Consider the following 21,082-nt stretch of genomic DNA (forward strand, 5'->3'; position numbering starts at 1 on the left):
CTTTTTAGTCGATTTGCTTAAAAAAAAACGATAGGTAGATTAACACATAACATGCAAATAAGGACCTTCTAATGGACCTTCTGATGATCTCCCTTTTAGAGTGAAACAGGCTGTAGAGGTTTTAGAAAGCAATAACAACAGTATATTTGATTTAACATGCAAACATAGGTAAAAAGCCCACAGTTTGCCGAGCAGCGGTGAGCATTGCTATGACAAACTTTAGATTGTAAACTTTGAAATCATTAGTCAAATGTTTTGAACGTTAGAATATTCATGATTGCAAAACTAGCAAGTGGCCTAACCGCAATGTATAGCTCTGACAATCGTAAATCACAGAGCAGTACTACACTTGCAGTGCCAACCACAAGATAACTTGTGATATTGTAAAGTCTTTTGCTGTTCTCTGACGTCACTTGCCCCAAAACGGTCTGCTGTGTTGCCAATTGTTGGGGCTAACAGATTTCTGCAATTCTAAACCAAAAAACTTTGGCAACAGTACTTTAACAACCCTTTTCGTGTTATCATGCAAACAAGAGCAAAAAAGATCCAAAAAATGGCTCAAAATGCTTGCCAACCAAATGTAAATTATAATCGACTACGTTGCCAATACAATCGTTTCGACTGCCTAATGCCTATAGGCCCTATAGCCTGCTAGTATAAGGCTGCATAGCCGAGTGGTGAAAGCCTGGTACGGCAAACGAAAGGGCGCCGGTTCGACACCGCTCAAGAGCATGCGGCTGTGTCTTTGGCAGGACACTTAAAGGCATGCCTGAAGATGGACATGAAGATTGGCTTCCTTGCCTTCCCGTCCACTTAATCTAAATCTTCAACCACCAGGTGTAAGCCTGGATACGACAAAAAAAAAGTATAAGGCTAACTGTGTTGATAAATAGGTGATATAGACTACAGTAGAATTTCTTGAAAGACTCGAATGAAATCTCGTTAATGTTTTGCACGAATCTGCATACAGCAACAAAGTTTGTGTTAAAATGCTATACAATTGAATACACACTTAGTGTAACAAACTTAGATTTCGCTAGTTTGCTGCATGTCGAATTTAGCTGACCTTGAAAAACTCACTTGCCGTGAGACAGTTTTCAGTCTGCACATACTGGGTTGCTGTCTATCAAAAACAACATTTCCTACAATAAACAAGAATATCCATCGCATGTATCAGGGGTAACCTTTCATAATGTAGCAGAACAGTTTCCAGTTTCAATAGCACATGAAATCAGAGAAGATTAAATGCCACATAAAGCGACAAGCCACAATTGTGCTTCAAAGTTGTCATCACAGATACGGTTACGGCGCTGCTCTTAAGGCTACAGAGTTTTGGTGGCTTACTATATTTGAAAAGATTTAACTGTTCGCTTGAGGTCGAGTAGGTATTGTAATATGTGGCCAGGCGAGAATGTTTTTTTGGCCCCACAAAGAGTAAGTTTGATGCTTAAAACAATAGTCCGTATGTTTTGACAATATCAAAGTATTAGCAGATGTTGTGTAGACCATTTTTGTTGTAGCAAATTGAAACATATCTGAAAAATAAGTCGTTAAAATTAGATTATGTAGCATTCTTACAAGCACTTAAGAATAGCATTGATACAGGACTTTTGCTTATAGTTTACCTGTTTTTGTACTTGGGTGAATAACTCAAATGGTTTGATCTTACTCAGAAAGATAAAATGAATACAAAATAACGAGAGAACTTTATTAAGAAAATGTCCAAGCTGACGATCAACGTCCACGTCACATTTGCAACAAATCATTGTATAGGTTAAATTGCTTAATATAGAGCGGCACTCTTCAACTTTTTGTCATCGCAGAACGCCTGATTGACTTTCACATGATATATTGTATATTGTCATCAGAAGGTCCTTATTGAAATAGAATATATAAATAAATTCTATTTGAATAAAGCTCTTCTGATGATCCCCATTTTAGGGCGAAACAGGCTGTAGAGGTTTTAGAAAGTAATAACTATATTTGATGAAATTTGCTCTGCTTAGCTTTGAGCACTTTTGTACTATTAAGAGCACTTATTGTGTATATTGTTATTATATATTATTGTTATATTGTATTATTATTGAATTGTATAATGTAGAAGTACCTGGATGAAATCTTCGATGCAATCTTACATGTGTGGAACACTGGAATCGAACACTTACTTATTCATATTGGAGAATTGTGTAAGGATACATTGAAAATGATAGCAGTTTTTTTTTTACTGATACGTCGTCCTCGGCTCCAGTTTGTGTCCGAGCATTGGTTTTGTCATCAAGTTGGGTGGTGATGTCGAATGTGGCTTTGGAGGCCCAGGTGTCACTTTGTCTCTTCTGTTTACTTTTGTTTTTGTTTTTTTTGATACGTAATACAATACAAATATGCAACTTCACCAACAACTTTTGTGAATTGTAGCATGCTATCTCCCCGTTCTCTATGCGGAATGGATTTGTCCTTTTAGCTGAATCTGTTTGACATCCCATCGCCGCTATACTTTCCAAATGTGCACTTTGGTTCTACTGTACACCAAAATTATTTCGAAACAAATAGGTTTCCATTGTAATTTTAATAAAATTAGTATTTTACAAGCAGCGTTTGTACCAAATAGAATCTATTCCTATCTGTATGAGAGTTTGGTACCCAGCGACGTTGACAGGGTAGTCCAGGAGGTACTTTTGGACCCTGGTCCAAGATCATTTTATAGATTGTAACTTAATCAAGGGGCCCGGGAGCTTGAAGAAACCACTGCGTATTCGTGGGCAATGCGTAATGCGTGTGATTTTCTTAGATGTTCCTTGATTTGGGTCCCAACGATTCATTGATACCAGGCTCAAATTGTTTTCTCGACGGCCCTGTTGGTACCACTTATAAAATCAACATCGGTTGATTATTTGAACGGGAATTTATCCTCAAACTGTAAAAATTTACTGTAAAACTTAATCCTAGCTAATTCATATGTGTGTAGAAGAAGGTAAAAGGCTTTGGAATACCAAAGCAGGTCAGTTTAAAGAGGTGGGTACTTGAACTGTCCACATGTATTTGAAATCTTGTTGCAAAAAAATATTCATCACATAATTCTCCACCCTAGAGAATTGTTCTTGAGGAAGTGCACTCCTTCACTGCACACGACAAGAGCTAAACTAAATTCAGTTCATTTTGTCTTTTCTTGTTTCGCTGAGTTACATCTTTATCGATGGCATATCAAGGAGGTTGAAGAAGGCATTTCATCATAGGATATGCAAACGCTATGCTTCAAACCTAGGATCTTTATTTACACAAGTTGGTGTTATCGCGCAACAGACACCAATCGTATATTAAATCATTTTATTTTAACAATATATCTCAGATTGATATTGGTACCAAATTCATCGGATAACAGGTTGGGAAAGCAAACAGACATTGGATTTCTCGTTGATAAGAAAGAAGCAAATATAGTTTGTTTTACGTGGATGATTGACACGTTATACTACAGAATTATGAAATGATCTTAGCAATCTTTTGTTTTGCTTTGCCATATATTTTGATAGTATATTTACAGTTGTTATTGGCAATATGGTTTATTGATTTTAATATTCTGACCCATAGGCTACAGCATAATGCTCTGACCCATATAGCAAATCAACCATTTTTCACGTTGATTCAACGTCTGTAGATGTTGAATCAATGTGAAAAACGATTGATTTGCTGTCTGGAGAAGCTCTGCTGCTACAGTCCGGGAGGCCTTGTTTGTTTTCAGTGTCAATAACTAAATAGATTTTAGTTTTGTTGATTTTAATTAAAACATACAATTAACAGGAACTGTCTTTGTTCTCATTTTTTTCTCTTTCAGCTCGGGTTGATTGTGATAAAGGAAAACGTGGTACTTTAATAATACTTAACTCAAGTGCCATAATAGACCAATTTATTATACTAAAAATTTATTAAATGCCTTTTATATTTTGACTGACATTTAAGATTAATGAACTAAAGAATCTGAAGGTACCAAAATCATACTATCACCCATCCTTTGTTATTGAAGTATCACAATTGACCTTGAGTAATAATATGAAAAGTGGGTAGGTAGTTCACGTTCATGTTGGTCTTCAGCGGCAAATAACAACCCAGCGAATACAAACCTTGATATATTCGATCATGTGGAAAGACAGTGTAAAAAACTCAACTTCGGAATAACAACTCTATTGCTACTTTTTCTTCGGTAATAACTTCAAATGAACCAAAGCAAGTCTATTATTGTATTGGCATATAGTGCTGCAGCGTGTGAAGTCTACGTTTTTGAAAAGACTATAAATTCGAATTTGACTTAAAAAATCGACTGCGGTAACAACTATGTTGTCGTTCTTGCTCAAATAAAAAAGATTCTATCATAGTGCTATATGAATATGATGAAACAAGATAATAATACCTATGAATTTATTGGTTATGCGGAAGTATTTGGTTACGTGCCCTTAAAAAAAAGACGAGAGAATGTAATTTAATTTTTCAAAGTAAGGATCTTCCTCATTCATCTACATATCAAGCTAACAATTAAATTTACCAATCCAGGTGATAATAGAGATAAAATATGAGAGGTGTTTTGTATTAAAAATTGTTCTTGGGAAAACCGTATTTGATTCAAATTTTTCGGGTAATCTCTATCGACTTCGCAATTCCATTGTAAAAGTAGTCAAAATCCATTGTAATAAACTAAACCTCTTTTTCATAATTTTTTTGATGCCTATTAAGCTCAATCTAAGATGAGGTGAGGTTGCGCCATACGGTATCGACTGCTTTTTGTAAAAGAATCTTGACCACAATGCTTTAAAATACTAAGCACACATCATGATTTATGATAATTGCTTATTTGTTAAAGCAAAGAATAAAGGCCAACCTTATGAGTTAGACCACCAGAACGTAGAAACATAAGTGTATGATCTCTGCACCTATTTAATTGTTCTTCTAAGTAATGTAAACAGAATTACATCAATGTGGCGACAAATAAAAATCTATAGGTTGCGATTACAAGTGAACGTGAACACTTTTCCGGTAATCAGTTTTGAAAATAGATTGTTTACATCCGGATGAATTGCCCGACAATGAGAAAATCAAACGTAAGCAGTTTTGTTTCCACCGAAAGTAAATCTTAAATAAAAAATAAAAATAATTATGTTATTTAAAATGATAAAAAATGATACGAAACAAGATATTGATTTCATGAGTCATTTCCAACCCAAGAAAATTTAACGGAAGTTCTTGGAACTGAGATCCATATGGGACTTTATAACGAGGTTAACGATTTGAACCTCAGCTATTTATAACAAAAAGAAAGCACTTCACATTTGACAACCTTATCCAGTAAACGCCAGAGCTAATTATTGATCAGATTATAAAGAAATGTTTATTCTTCTTACCAACAAAAATTTTGTTCATGGCTTATAGTAAATTTTATATTGCTTTTCTTAAATTCCTTAGTAATATAATCATCGTTCAAGCATATGATGATTTGTGGTTGTGCAGCTTACTTTACTATGCATCACGGTCTCAATAAATTTTATGTTCATGATCATACTTGATTAACTCATCATGAGATTCGTTGATTTTAACATGCACGATTTTCATAACAGTTCATGAATCTTGTCCTGTTTGGTTTGGGAGCCTTTTGAAAACTTGCAAGAAGTAAATAAGTCCATACCCGAAAAAACGCCTTTAACATTTACAAGCTTCTACAAGCTTTAGGTCCCCACAGTTCAACAGGTTTTCGTTTAGATCGAACGTATCCAAAATGTATGCCAGATGTTTTAGTTTGGCCGCATAATGTAGCCTAATATGAATAATGTAATGCAACCCTATACCTCACAGCTGATTGATAACTGGTACGACATTCGATCCGACGTAAACAATTATAAGCTGACGGGGTTAGCTTTCACCTGAGCTTTATTTAGCAAAAACCTCGTGCAGAGTTATGTGTTTGATACAGTTTCCCTCTAAAAAATCTATAAATTATAAATAATGCATTATTATGCAAAAATTATTCTTTTGTTACTTATTGATGTCAATCAACAAAAAGGCATTATCTGACTAAATTTCACTTGCCGTTAGTGACCTCTATTCTGGAAGGCTCGTTGAAGTCAATAAAATTAAAATTGTTCTGGCATACTGTACGTTTCGTCATCCCCAAGTAAGAAAAATCCACTCTTTTTGCATTGGTACAAGAACTGCCGACGTTTTAAAACAGATGTAAAAAGGACCGATTTTGTTAGCATGGGCAAACGCATACTATGAAGTTTGTTTCGGTTGCACAGGACTTTTTTGGTTATGTGACAGGTTTCAGTGGTCACAATGAACATCAAATTTTGAATAAACTCAAGGGTTGTCAAATTACTGTCTTATTAAAATTAATTTGCAAAAATTTACTTTCTTGTGTCTGCTCAAACGAGGCTACTTTTGTGATTTTGAGTAGATAAACATTGTGAAAATCCTGTTGTATGTGGTGTTTAGAAAAGTCTTCCAATGCAACATTCTTAAAAAGGGAACCATTGGCACCACAGTAAAAATGCGTAAAAGTGGTGCTTGGTATAATAAACAACTTCAGAATCTTCCTTATAGAAGCATGCACGTATAAAATAATTATTTTAAAATTACATGGAGATTTTATCGAACGTAGACGTCGAAAGATAAAAAGGACTTCTGGTAATCGCTTTACCAGTTAGTAGGCTATAGGCTATAGTTGATTTGATAGTTGATAGTCGAAGAAAGTTTTGCAACAAAACAACGCAAATTTGTTTTCTAGGCATACCGTCCCGAGATCCAATAAACTAAAGTTTTTCTATTTGAGACGAATTCTTTGCTCACTCTATGTCTTCTTGCAGTGCTTGTAATAAAAAAGAAGTTATCGAGCACATATTGCACAATTGCTTATGCGTTCTAGATCCGCCTCTGGTTTTTAAAACGTTTTAAAACCAAAATGGGCGTCAAAACTTCAAATAACGTACAGTCGTAGGCCTACAATTTGGGTAGAGAGGTCTGTCAGGTAACATAGTTGGACAAGTTTTTTAATCCAAAGTCAAATCTAGAAACTAAAAAAAACGTTAATAGGCTAACTGGAGGTCAACACTGAAGTTAGCTTTCACACCAGTTAGCAGTCAACTTGCAGCAAGTTGCAGTTATGGAAGCAGTTCAATCATCGTCAATCTGAACCATAGGTGTATGAGCTGGGGTATCCCTGGGATATCCCTCTTTAGTGGTCTATCGCATTGTACAAAAACAATTACATTTTAGAAGTCCTTTATTTTTTCCAAAAAACAAGTTTAAATAATAAATTGCTGTCAGTTTTTAGACAAGAGACTGGGTTTGCAAAGGCCTGACTCATAAAAAGGCACCAGAATCTGTATTTTGTTGCTTCAGAAACGCTATCTTTAACTTTTACTTCTGTAAAAAACAATTTATGTCACTGTGCGAGCTGAAAATTGATTGGCATCTGTTATCATCCATTTAAATGTTGGCATAGCATGGCCAACGTTAATTCAACGTCTAAATGACATTTGTCTGTGTGTGACTGTGAATACCGGCGCAGCATGTTATCTCTTCGAAGCCTTTGTCACATCTTGAAAGATGCAATCAACGTTAGCGAACAATTGTTATCCGCTTGCTTACTTCAACCAAGGCATATGATTTGAAGTTATTTTTTCCACACTTTTTCTTTAAATAACAAGGCCTCTCTGTCTTTTGCTACATTAGCATGATAGTTTAGCTAGGCCTACCATATTTCCATCGCCTAAAAAGAGGACACGTTACGCCAGCAAAGAATTTTACGCTTGAAGAATCTTTTAAATGTTTTTAGATCATTACAGTAGGCTATAGGCCTACGCAGCAAAAGTTACCAAAAAAAAAGCAAGAAAACAGATTGACTGAACGTTTAACTTATTTTTTCTCATTTCTATACTTCCTTAAGATAACAAATGATTGTATACTTTTAAAAGTCAGCAAAAAGTGAAAAAAGACCTAATTTTTAGACAGTTTCAGTCAGACAGCAATGATCGCAAAAATCTGCAAAATCTGACAAATCAGGCACGACCTCCAGGTCAAGCCTTAACTTTTTTCAACAAGGAATGGTCAGTCTTAACGAAGTTGTTAAATTATTTGCAAGAAATATGAAAACAGTATAGGCTGCACTGTGTGGAGGCTTTGAACCACTCACACAGACCCGGTCACTGAGGTTGTAAGAGTGAGAAATGGAGGAGTCTGTGAATTCGTTCACTCATGAGTTGCTTCTGAACGAACAGCGTTGGAGTGGAGCACTTTTAGACATTCGTTTCGATTTGTTTCAAATAACAAACGAGCTAAACTCGGTTGGTAATCAACAACGTCTACAAGCGTTGTATCGATATAAAACGCAGCCTATGTAGCCTAGGTAAAAGAATAATTTTTTTGTGAAAGTGTGGGCATGGCCTTTAAAATATCGTTTAATATCTTACAATGAACCGCAGGCAATGAACGTTCAACAACACTTCCATAAAATGCGCCAATTTCTTGTAAAATTTATAAATCAACATGTTAGGCTACATTGGTATAACTTACAAAATGTTTAGAAAGCAAATAGCCTACAAGCCGTTGCTGAAACGTCATCAAGCAATATAATCCCGTCGAAAATATAGGCTAAGCATGAAAACCCAAAATGTCAAAAAAGAGGACATTTGAGCATTTTTTAGTGTCCTCAGAGGACAATTCCTTTTTCTTGAAAAAAGAGGACAAATCCTCTTAAAAGAGGACATATGGTAGCCCTAGTTTAGCGAAGTGAACATTTATGTTGGCTACTCATGAAAGTATAGACGAAATTCTCTTGAGTTTATATTAACTGCATTTTGTAAAGTTAGCTGTTCAATGTTAGTCCTGCATAAATTGAGAAACGTTATGTTAAATATTTCTTGACCATTTGCTAATTGTAAATTTTGTATTCTATTTAAATAAGGATGCACTAGTTGAACTATTTGCTGTATGACTGTTACGACTACTCATTTGGATTATTGTTTGTACGGATTTATCACTTCAAGCCCTGCTTTGGTGAGTCGACTGAACTGTCACACTAAATCTGTTAAACAAACTTGTGACCTTGTGGCCAAACTTGTAAACTTGCGACCTGTGACCTTCTGATCTTGCAACCTTTCTGCCACAATAAACTAACAGAACTCAAGACCGTGTTTAAATTTAATCTACTTTACTTGTGTCTCTGTCTTAATTGTTGGAGGTCTCAAAACCGTATAACTAAGCGACGCATACAACAATCCGACCCAATGTTTTGGCGCCAGTGAGAAAGATATTCTCTATGGTAGAATTTCCGTCAAAATTCTACACCACCCTCGATCCTTAGTCTTCAAAAAGAGAATTTTCGGAAGAATACGAATAATGCCAACCAACAAAAGTTGATTATATTTGGGCAAGAATTCTTTCGCACCCCCAAAAAATATGCTTCCCGTACACCTATGATCTGAACTTCAAAAAATCCACTGTTTCTTAAGCCTAATCACTACCCAGACAACAAATCAGTCGTTTTTACATTGATTTAACGTATGCAGACGTTGAATCAATGTAAAAAACGACTGATTTGTGGTCGGGTAGGGTGATTTTTTGTCACTAAAGTTACTTTTTTTAGTTGTACCAATTAACAAAAAAAATGTAGAACTAAAATTTCATGGTTGTGGGGATCAATATTTAAGAAGTTATAAAGTTACCGAAAGTCACTTTTTGTGTTTTTAGGTTACTTTTCATTTGTTGGGTCCATACTTTTTTGCCTAATTTTCCTATTTATTTATCTTTCATTGCTACTGTAGAGATGAATTTACATTCTATGTAATACCAAGACTTTTAATATATCTTCTACTATGGTACGGATTTTAGGTTTGCACGAGCCCATGCTTGTTCGTAACGCGTGTATTCCCAAAAAACTAGTACGGTAATTTTTTCGATGAAACAAATTGTGTTAACTATATTTAACCACTTGTTTTCCCTGCAACAGCTAAAGTGCTTGATTGACAGAAGCTTCCTGCCAGAGATTGTAAAACATTACATGTACGTATAATTTGAATGTGTAATTTTAATTTGAGCACAAATCAAAATTAATTTAGATGCTTTTTTGTGTTGAATTACTGCTATTTCTTTCGCTTTCTTGTTTTCGTTGAATAAAGTTACTTTTTGGTTACTTTTTCGCAAAATTAAAGTCACATTTTTGAGTTTTTTAGGTTACAAAAAATCGCCTTACTAATCACCTTTGTTGCCAATGCCACTTGGAGAGTGGCACGTTCATAAATAATTCTATACTTTACAATATTTTAGATGAAGGCTATGGTAGAACTGGCTAAAGCTTATTGTTTAAGGCAGCCAAGGTAGCGGAACAACAATGTTGAGATTTCATTTTGCAGCAGCTCAAACCTTTTATTGTTTTAATTGTAAGAGAGCAGTTTTAAAATATTAAAATGAGTCAGAAATGCAACTGTAACGGCGAATTTAAAACAGGTTAAAGATTTCTTTTGGAACAATTTCAGCAACAAATTTTAAGCAAAAAATTATTTGGAAAAAGTTCTAAAATAGCGCAATTGCCAATTAATCGGATGTAATATGACAAAAAATAATTTATACAGTAGCATATTTACTGTTGTTCTTGGCTTATGCCGATTGATCACTTTACTGGAAGCACCTGGCTGTACATTGCGCAAAGCTCACTGCTTGCAGTTTGACCACTTTGGCAAGGTTGACGGTAGTACCATTTTTTGGAGCTTGGGTTCCACAAATGGGAAAACGTCACACGGAGGTATACATCTCCGTGGCCATACCCAGTGTACCTACTGCACTGAGGAGGCCGGAAGGCTGAAACGGTGTACACTGTCTGCAGTTATTTTTTATTTATATTAACTTGTAACGCTCAAAAGAACGTCGGGTCGAGACCTGGAGAAACTGCGAGACTCTGTCTTTGCTCGACAATAGCATTTTCGAAGTTGAGGACAAAGATTGACTCCCAAGCATTCCCATCCAATTAATCTAAATATTTAGCAATAGGGGATAAGCCTAAATAGCCTACGACAATCAAGGACAGATACTAATAAGTTAATCTGTGACTACGTTGAAAATGCCAGCTAATGCAAAGACTTACGCCACAGTGTATGAAACTAAACAGGCTACCGCAAGTCTTACAAGAACATTAGAACTATTGTATATAGGCTAATGTGTATGAAAGAAAAAATTCTACAATCATGACTGACTCAAAACTTTAAAACTAGTTTTGTTTAATTACTATACACAAAGTTATATGTTGTAATAAGTAATCTATAAGTTCTAAAGTCATGAGTAGGGCAAGTAAAGACAATAAAGTCAAGTTTTTTAGTAACTTATTGCGGTGTTGTTTTAAGTCAGAGTTCTGGACACAAGGTGTAGGTTTCAAAATCTTAATTTGATAGAACAAGGAAAGTTAATTTTTTATCGTTTCGTCAATTTTTCAATTTTAGGTCAATAAAGTCAATTTTATGTAATGAACACGTTCAGACCAAATGTTTTTTTTAATGTTGAGTTGAGTGAGAAAAACTGATAGGCTGCTACTTTAACAACGTTTTGTTCATCAATCTCAATCTGTGCTTCGTTTAGCTTCTTAGCATCAAAAACACTCCAAACAATGACGATATTTCCAGAATAATGAACAACGAAAGACGAGAAAGTTGATTGAGCGCCGGTTTGGCACCGTTCGAGAGCATGTGACTGTGTCTTTGGCAAGACACCAAAAGGAGTGTCGTTGATTGAGGAGTGGTGCTCTTTCGACTACAGCCCTTGATTTCTTTCATGATTATGAAAATTACACTGCTCTAGAGAGAAATTCTAGGGCTATGGACTACGAAACTGAACATTACGTCACATTTCAATTGTCCTTGGTGGCCGTGATTTTTATTGTGGAATTAGTTGCCTGCTTATATAGCCTTCAGTCGTGCCTAATGTATTTTGTTGAGGATTTCAATGTTTTTTTGTTGATTTTGATTTACATTATTTTTGTTGAAGCAGCCTTGTTTTAAACACAAATGCAAGAAACAATGGTTAATTTAGTCGAATTTTCGTTAGGTTTAGATTGTGTAGAAGGAGCGAGCTACATGGCATCACCACAAGGCTGAGTAGTGAGTGAGTACTCAACATAAAAGTGAGCAATGCGTTTCGTTAATTATGCCGGTGTAACCACCACGCTGGCGACATAGACTTTTCCAATCAACAAATGTTTCTTGGCAGTCGAGTGGAGCAAAAATTGGCAGCAATATGCACGCATAGAGCTCTGGAAAATTGCTCTTTCTATAGTCGATTAAAAGCTTATCCCTGTGAAAAAACAGCTGTGGCCAAAAGTTAAATTATTACTTAAAAACACTGCAGTCCTGAAGTAAAAATAAGTTGGTAAGCGCAGCCGGTTGGAGCTTTTTGCCTTTTACTGATGAAAACAGCAATGTGAAGGAATATCTTAGCAAACCTAATAAAAGTTTTGCAGGACGGAAATAAAAAAATTGATTAGGAAATATTGTGAATTATGCAAGACAGGCTGTTTTTTAGCTTTTCGAAACGTTTATTGATTTTTGTAACACCTTATACTCATTTTCTGACATCGTCAGCATGAAAAAAAATTTTTTTCATTATACAAAGTAAACAATTTGTATTATAGCGCTTCACGCGTACAACCGTAATTTCGGAATTTATAAAATCAGTCATCGCGCGATATAAATAAGAAGGCCTGATCCAAATTCGAAGATTAGATCACTTGCTGCGCAGACGAGAGTTCACAAACCACTAAAGTACTTCAGGGTTAATCTTTTGAGTTATCTGATAGGCTATTCAAGGCTTTTAAGATCTAAGCTACAATAGAATGGTATTATTTGCTATAAAATATGCACAATCACACACATATGGCTAAGCTGAAAAAGTAAGAAAATATATTGGATCATAGCCTACCAAGGAAAAGAGGGGTTTTATTTATTTTGTCGTTGGGAGCATCTACAACTTTTTCACTGGAGAATTTGTTATGAAGCAACATTTTTTTGTTCAAGAAATAAAGTTAAGTTACCGTACTTATTTTGTACTCTGCCATAACACGAAAAGACAGCTTAATTGCTTCACGAAAATACAAGAACCATAAAATGTAGCTTCAAAACTTACGTTTTAGTGCTTCAATAGCATTTAATTCAAAAAGCGTTCAAAATATGGTTTTCAATGTTGTTTGTTTTTTTGTCAATTTTAGATTAAGAGGATAGAAATCAAAAGATACGTTGAGTTGTTTAAAACTATCAAACGATTAAAATTGTTTAACTTTGCCCGTTACAATTGAAAATGCAAATGAATCCCAAAGAAACATGTTCAAGATTTAGTTTCAATTGCTTAGGAATTCTGTTGTTTGTTGCAGTGTTTTATGGCCATGCTGCAGTCGGGTAAGCGGTATATTACATAACCTTACGATTTAAATTAGTAAACCGCAGTGGGCAACCATTAATTTTAAATTAAGAAACCATCATTATGATAATTTGTTACCATTTAATTACAATTAGTTTGATCATGTTGTCGATTGATTTTACAGCTTAATTTTGGTAGGTTTTCAAGGTTTTTACTAATTATAGAACAAATTAAATAAGTCCCATACTCCGTTACTGAGCCTCTGGCAGTGAGAAGAAAAGGTTCTGATTATACTCGCCTTTGGCACTAGACACTAACGAAGTACGAGAGTAAGGTGGACAGTTTTTTTGTTTCTGCCGTCTTTCCTTCAGCAACTAGGCTAAATACGCCACATAACTTATTACACCCTGAGTGAGGTGAGCTGTGTTTAACCAGATTAAGCCGAGTGTCGAACCAGGTTTGAATTATAGGAAAGCCAACGTCTTATCCGCTGCATCATCCCATTTCGGATGCTCAGTAACTGAATATGAGACCTACGTTTACCGAACTAAAGGATAATTTCACGGATTAAAGTGTTAGGAATCAGTTTATTGATAATAGGCTATTTCCATCTTTGAACGGTGAGTGTGGCAATTCACCTTCCTTGACAACTTTTACTGCATTAAGGATACGAATAATTAAATGGAGAATTTAACAGGATTTATTTTATTAGCTTAGTCAAAACCTCTTACAAAACAGTTTATGTTTAGATCTCCTGCTTATGCCAGTCAACCTTTAGAAAAAAATGACTTTCTGGACGGCCCATATAGGCTTTATCCAGCCGATGCATCAGACCCGAGTGTCGGTGACTATGGTTCAGATGACTACCTTAAAAACACTGGAATAGGTGGACAAAGAAACGTTTATGATTATGGTGATGATGATGATAATTTTCTTCGCGTATTGCAGGAACTAGATGATCATTATGGGTAGGTTATTATGAGAAGTAGCTTATACAGAAGCAAATGTTTTTGTAGTGTTGGATAATTCTTTGATTTTTGAATTATTTGTGTCTATTTCAAGAGAAGCGCTTGTAAACTTGCAGTCTTTTAATGCAAGCTACAGTAGTCACTTTTCTGGAATGTGCGCCATGCATGCCTATAATATACGTGTTTGACACTCTATAGACATATAGGCTGTTGACAACTATATCTAAGTTATATCACTACTTTTTAGAACTGTCACTTGCATGTAGACAAGTACAAATCATAGTATAAGTTATTTTTAAACTGAGTACTAAACAGAGACACTGGGGTTTCAAAAGAAAATGGTCCTGAAATCTACAAGGGCGATAAAGACAAACTCCCCTTTGCAAAAAATCGTAGCAAATACTATGGATACAGTTTGTATCGACAGAGGCAGAATGAACTGATGAATATGTTTCACAAGGCGGAAAGGTTAGTAACCCATTGCAACCTTGCACGTATTGTGCTTATGGGGCCATGTCATGAGTTAATCTGCGCTACCACTGTAGCCTACATGTAAAACTATTTCAAAATGCAGTTAGTTTTACAACTAAAAGCTGTAATTACTGCAAAGTTAATCAAAAAACAATAAATTTTAAGCAAAAAAGACAACCTGTATGCTCTCTCTGAACATGTGCGTTAAGCTTAATTGTTAGTTGCTCTTTAAAAACCAGGGTGTGGCAAAAACATTGCTACAAACCAAAATGCATTCGATTACGTAATCAAGTGGTGAGATCCCTTGTACACCGCTTGAAAAGGGGCTACATTCGACACAACTTAAGAGCACATGTCTGCGTTTTTGGCAAAGAACGTAAATACATGCCTGAAGATGGACACGAAAATTGGTTTCTTTGCCTTCCGCCGACTTAATCCAAATGTTCCAACAACTGGGCGTAAGGCCTGGATACGAAGAAAAAGAAATTCCAAAAAAAGAAACATTTGTTTGAATATTTGACTTCAAGAAATAAGGAATAACTTACTGATACCACTAAACTACGTTGCAAAAGTTACTGAAAACAGTGTGCGATTACTCCTACTACCGCTCAAAGTTTTTTTGCATCATTGGAGATCATTACGGTTGTACAAACAAACTGAGCAGGGCCGTAACTTTTTTAGTTTGGGCCCCGGTGCAAAACTCCAATATGTGCCCTCCAATAAAATGCTACAGAAGCTCGATAATCATTTGCTTAAATCATGCAAGAACGTATTTACTGTTTTTGAAATTTCTAACTGGAGGACTTACCTCTACCTATGGGCCCATTTATATTTAGTTCGTGCAGCGTTTATCTGCTTGTAATTTTACAATTTTTTTTCATTTATGTAAAATCTTCGCGCTCGCTTTGCTCGCTCAATCACATTTCGTTTATCTCAGCGATTTTGGGCAAGCATAGTTAGGGGATTAAGGTATAAAATTTTGTGTGCCCAAAATACTAACAAAATGATGCAATATTCTGAAGTAAACACTGCTCAGTCAAATGGCGTAGTTAAAAATTTCGATGTGAATCGAGATAGGTTATAAAGTAAAAATATTATCGGTGAAGATGGGGAAGCTTCAGATAAATTTTCGAACTTCTAGCCTACTGAGCTAGCCTACTGAAAGGTTACACAACACTAGGCTATACAAACTTTTAAGAAATAAGTTATTGAAATCCTTCTGTGGACGTAAATAAAAAAAATTTGAAACGGTAAAAAAGGTAAGGGTGAGTCGCATACTTGAATCCAAGCATCGAGAGATGAGAAGATGAGGTTCTCATTATACAAAGCCTTCGGCACTAACAAGATTAGGGTGGCCAGTTCCTTTTTCTTGGCCGCCTTTCTCTTCAGCAACTACATCAACCCATTTTATTACACCCTGGGTTGAGGTGAGCTGTGTTTTTTAACAACCAGCTGAAGCCGGGAGTCGAATCAGGATTGCATGATCGGAAAGCGAGCGCCTTATCCGCTCCGCCATCGCACATCCCAAATTAGCCTATCTTTGAAACGGTAGGCTAATTTATATTTTACATCAAAACTTCTATCCCAATTCAATATTAATTTGGAGAATTTGGTTACATACAAAGTGTGCATCTTTTAATAAAAAAATTACTGCTCTTAAAAAATGCCTAAAAACTGACCAAAACAAGATTATATTTGTCAAAATTGTCTTTGGAGCAAGCTTCCCACACTCCTTTTTAGTTTTAGCTTTTCGGACATTAAGTTTTGCATTGTTCATTTATGTTTATAAATTTTACTTTGTTGAAACTCTGGTCCTTTCCCAACTTTGTTCTAGATCCGCAACTGCATTGTCGGCGTAGCCTACTAACTTTTTTTTCTGGAAAATTTTAGAGTTTTACACTTTGCTAACACGATGAATGTAATTTTTTCCCACGTTAAAACAGTTTGCGATCCTAAACGCTTTCTTGTCTTATTTTTAAGAGCGATCACTAAACATAGGGGCCGACTAGTAGATTTCAGGGGAGGGAGGCGAAATGGTTCTCGCACTGCCCGGAGGATATTCAATGGGTTTTGAAGGTTTATAAAAGTCCATTTTCAAAATTAAAAAAAAAAACAGCGGATATGGCAGTAAACATGCTTGCTTGGTGAATAACATAGTCAATAAATTAAGAATTTATAATTAAACATCTGTCCTATCATTTATATATGTAACAATTCATTGAAAAAAAAACAACAGCAACAACAAGAACTGTCAAAAGTAAAGCAAAAACAACTTGACTGTATTTAAAGCTGATCATCAAATGCCAAAATGCAAATTTTAATTGTTCAAAAATTTATTTTCAATTATCAAAATTTTGGACTGTTAACGTTAAGTGTTGTAGCTGGCTATGCAATTTTAATTTTCGTATTGCTATGATACTAACAATTGTCATTACAGTTTGGTTTGTATTTTTGTTTTAAAAATATAACTCAGAAGACGTCTTCGCAGACGTTAGCGCTAAGCTGTGCAGCACTGTGTATTGAACAGCAACTTGTTTTTTAGAAAAACAGAAATTCAAAAACAAAGAAATTCTCATTTTTCCACGCCAAAGAGAAGCAGTGTTGGGGTTTATACTTCACAGTAGGTTTTCATTTTACCATAAGCTATACGTAGTTCATAAAATATGTATTAACAGCCGTAGTATTAATACGCAATGAGCAGTCAAGGTGAGCGAGAATAGGCTAATAAGATGAATAATCACCAGTGCACTCTTCAACTGGTTTTATCAATTTTCAACCTTAGAAAAAGTAGCAGTTTCAAATGGATTTGCCAACGTTAGAATTTGTCCTTTTGATTGGAATACACTGCGATCGGCTGAACATTTTCGGACAATAATAAAGAAAATTAATGAATACGCTGTATTATCTTTATCAAAGAATTCCTGATACCCACTGATTAGAAAAGATTTTCAGTTTGCAGCCTTAATGAAACCAATCGTCCTAATAGTAACTGGCGAAGGGGCGTTTAATCCGTAGGCTACTGATTTAAAATCGAATTAATAAGCCAAAATCTGTTATTGGAGAGTGTAATTGTAAAACATATTTGAATCATCTCGCTAGTCGCATGAAAAGATTTTGCGGGCTTCATGCTGTGCCAGTCTGGATTAGGGTTAAACTGCATCTAAAACGCTTAGTCGGTCGACCATAACATTTCACCAATTGTTTTATTCGGTGTATTAACAGCATTTAACAACCGTCGTTAGCATGAAAAGCCCGAGGTGATCAAAATACTTTTGTCGCAACACAGAACATTCAAAATCAAAAGTAGATTATCTGTCAAGAAATTAGAAGTTCTCGATGAAGCTCCGATTTCCTCCAGCTTAAATGATGTGATGTTAAGAAAAAACATATACAGTAGCCTCATTATCAAGTCTGTGTTGCATATTATATATCAATGAAAAATATGAAACGTATGACCTACATAACTTGTACAACTTTTTTCATAATTAATCTATTAGGCGATTATACGTAACGCTTTTTCTACACCATAAAATGCACATCAGTTGACGTAAATTATATATAAGAACTGCTTGTCTTAGTTTTACTTTTTTTTTTCAGAAATGCCAAACATCAGCAACATCGACTCTGGCAAATGAAACAGAATATGCTCAGAAACTGGTTTTTCACGAAAAGACAAAAGAATTTTCAGTAAGTGCACTGTGGCTTGCCAACCGATAAAAAATTACGTCAGCATTTTGTGGTTGACGGGTTCACCAAACGGTTTTGTTTCATAAATTTTAAAGCAGATGATGTCTGAAAATTTCAATGGATTGCTGAAAACGGATTACTCACACGTAGCCTACAAAAACTTAAATACGGTACGCTACTTGTGTTCTGTCATACAAAGTGGTGACTGGTGATACATTTTACAATCTGAGTTTAGTGCAACTACTAAAAACATATGATTATGAGTAGGGTACTTTTCTAGTAATTTGTTATATCTCATAAAATATTTAACCATGCTGCATGTGCATGACCGACTAAGTTTCAATTCAAAAAGTAGACCTAGCCAACTCAACATCTCATCTTTTGCCACCAATAAGAGGATAAAAAGGTTTCTAAAATTTGACTCTTTTGTTTGTTTGTCGTATCCAGGCTTACACCTGGTGGTTGAAGATTTAGATTAAGTGGACTGGAAGGCAAGGAAGCCAATCTTCGTGTCCACCTTCAGGCATGCCTTTAAGTGTCCTGCCACAGACACAGCCGCATGCTCTTGAGCGGTGTCGAACCGGCGCCCTTTTGATTGCGGTTTCATTGTTTTCACCACTCGGCTATGCAGCCGACAAAAAGTTGACTAATAAAGCATTTATGAAATTTGAGTGCTTCTATCAGTGATAAAATTTTAAGTTGAACGATAAACGATCATTTCTCCTTCCAGTTTAGTTCAGCAGGCAAAAGCCCTAACAAGGGCCGTATAGGTACTTCTCTCTAGAGAAGCGTAGGCTACCATTCATACAAGAAAGCAAGAGCTATAGACGAAATGGTGCCACTCCGCAATCGACGGCGTGCCTTTAAGTGTCTTGTCAAAGACACATGGTCTTGAGCGGCATCAAACCGGCAGTCTTTCGGACGTCGAACCATGGCTCTCACCACTCGGCCATGCACCTTAGAAATATGATACAGGCTACCAAGTTACAGTCAACGACCAAAGTAAAGTGGCGGTTTCATATCTCATAATTACTCTCCGGATAAATGATCGCACTCCTCACCTTGATCACGATTCTCAAAGTTGGTTTGAAACACAAAACTTGAATAGCTCATTGAAACTGTATTTTGCAGGTAAAGTTGACGAGGAACGAATTACTTAGGACTTCAGTTGACAACGAATCGTTGCTAGATCAAGCGTGTTTGACGTGAAAATGTCAATTTGTTTTAAGATTTTAATGTCGCGATTGGTCAGTCTCAGCGTTTTTTATATCATGCTTTATAAGGTCAGTAGATCACCGTTTTCCAATGGATGTAGCCTAACCTGTTCAGCATGTGAATTTTTTCGACACAACCATTGTTTGCTCTCAAAGCCTCCTCATTATTCGTCACTGCATGACTGAAAAAAGGGTTTTTGAGTTTAAAAAGTGCGGTTCTTGGATCGTTCGACTGTGAGCTTTGTAAAGTAGCTACAGCAGTTTTCATGCATTGTGTAAACCCGATGCTGTATACCGGTGGTTTAACATAAGAATACATAAACCTAAAGACAACACAGTCAGTGGCGTAGCCAGGGGGGGGGGGTTACAACCCCCCCTTTAGCACGCGTGTGACGTCACGATATTGAGAATGATGCTTTCAGTCTATAAAAAATTGCCTAATTTTATAAAAAACTGCATTAAAAGAGCGAGTTTTGCCAATACCAAACATTTAAACATCTCAGCCAGGAATTAGCAAAATAAAAACATAGAAACTTAGCTCTATTTCCGAAAAATGCCGAAGAAAATATGATCTTATTCTTTTGCTATGCCACCGGACAGCACCATTTTACAGGAATATTCATAATCACATTTTTGTTGAAAATGCTCTCAGAATGCACCAAATTCAAAGTAATTTTTCTGGGGGAGGCCCTCCAGACCCCCCGCCGCTGGGTCGTCAAACCCCCCCCCCCTTTCAAAATTCCTAGCTACCCTAGTGAACACAGTCTATCTGCCCAAAGCAGCCAACAACTTCAACGTCATGCGCTTACGTGTAGTTGAGCGATGGCTGTATTTTTCTGCACAAGGCCTGCAAAAAAATGAGATTTCTCACATTTAAAACTCGAGGAATCTTATTAGTAAATGTGCTGCAATAAATCTCCCAAGATAATCGCGACATTGAACTGTTTCACATCTATTCAAACTGTACATATGCGCTTTGTGCTTTCCCGTGTGCTTAGAGCTGTGACATCTTGCTTTTGCCATTTATATTTAAGTGGAAATAAATTGAACGTGATTGAATGTGACGACGCGGTAATTTACTACAGTAAATGTCTCATGAGCTTTGGGGAATGAAAAGGTAAGAAAAATGATATCACACTAACTCTTCAGCGCCAACTAGAGTAGGGTAGCCAGTTCCTTTTACTACAAATGCTCCAATTGACACATCGGCTAAAGTAGTTGTAACCGCTTAGTGTTAGGTCGGCGAAAACCTTACAGTGCTTGAGTTGCGTGTCGGCGTGGCATCACGCCGTTCCCACAGTCAATAAAGCAGCAGTTCGATCCTCGACCGTGCCGCTTATTTCAATGTTAAAACACGCAATTATA

General features: G+C 36.0%; 1 protein-coding gene across 1 annotated transcript; it reads left to right on the forward strand.

Annotated features, from left to right (window-relative positions):
• The first annotated feature begins 13,317 nt into the window (after positions 1–13,317).
• LOC145780236 (uncharacterized) lies at positions 13,318–20,768 on the forward strand. The gene is made up of 4 exons (XM_082591939.1): positions 13,318–13,415; positions 14,127–14,345; positions 18,414–18,503; positions 19,635–20,768. Exons 1-4 carry the CDS (start codon positions 13,318–13,320, stop codon positions 19,636–19,638), a joined length of 411 nt encoding a protein of 136 aa, XP_082448065.1. The 3' UTR covers positions 19,639–20,768.
• The last annotated feature ends 314 nt before the right edge of the window (positions 20,769–21,082 follow it).

This window comes from Aplidium turbinatum, chromosome 11, assembly GCF_918807975.1.
Source record: "Aplidium turbinatum chromosome 11, kaAplTurb1.1, whole genome shotgun sequence".
NCBI lineage: Eukaryota > Metazoa > Chordata > Ascidiacea > Aplousobranchia > Polyclinidae > Aplidium > Aplidium turbinatum.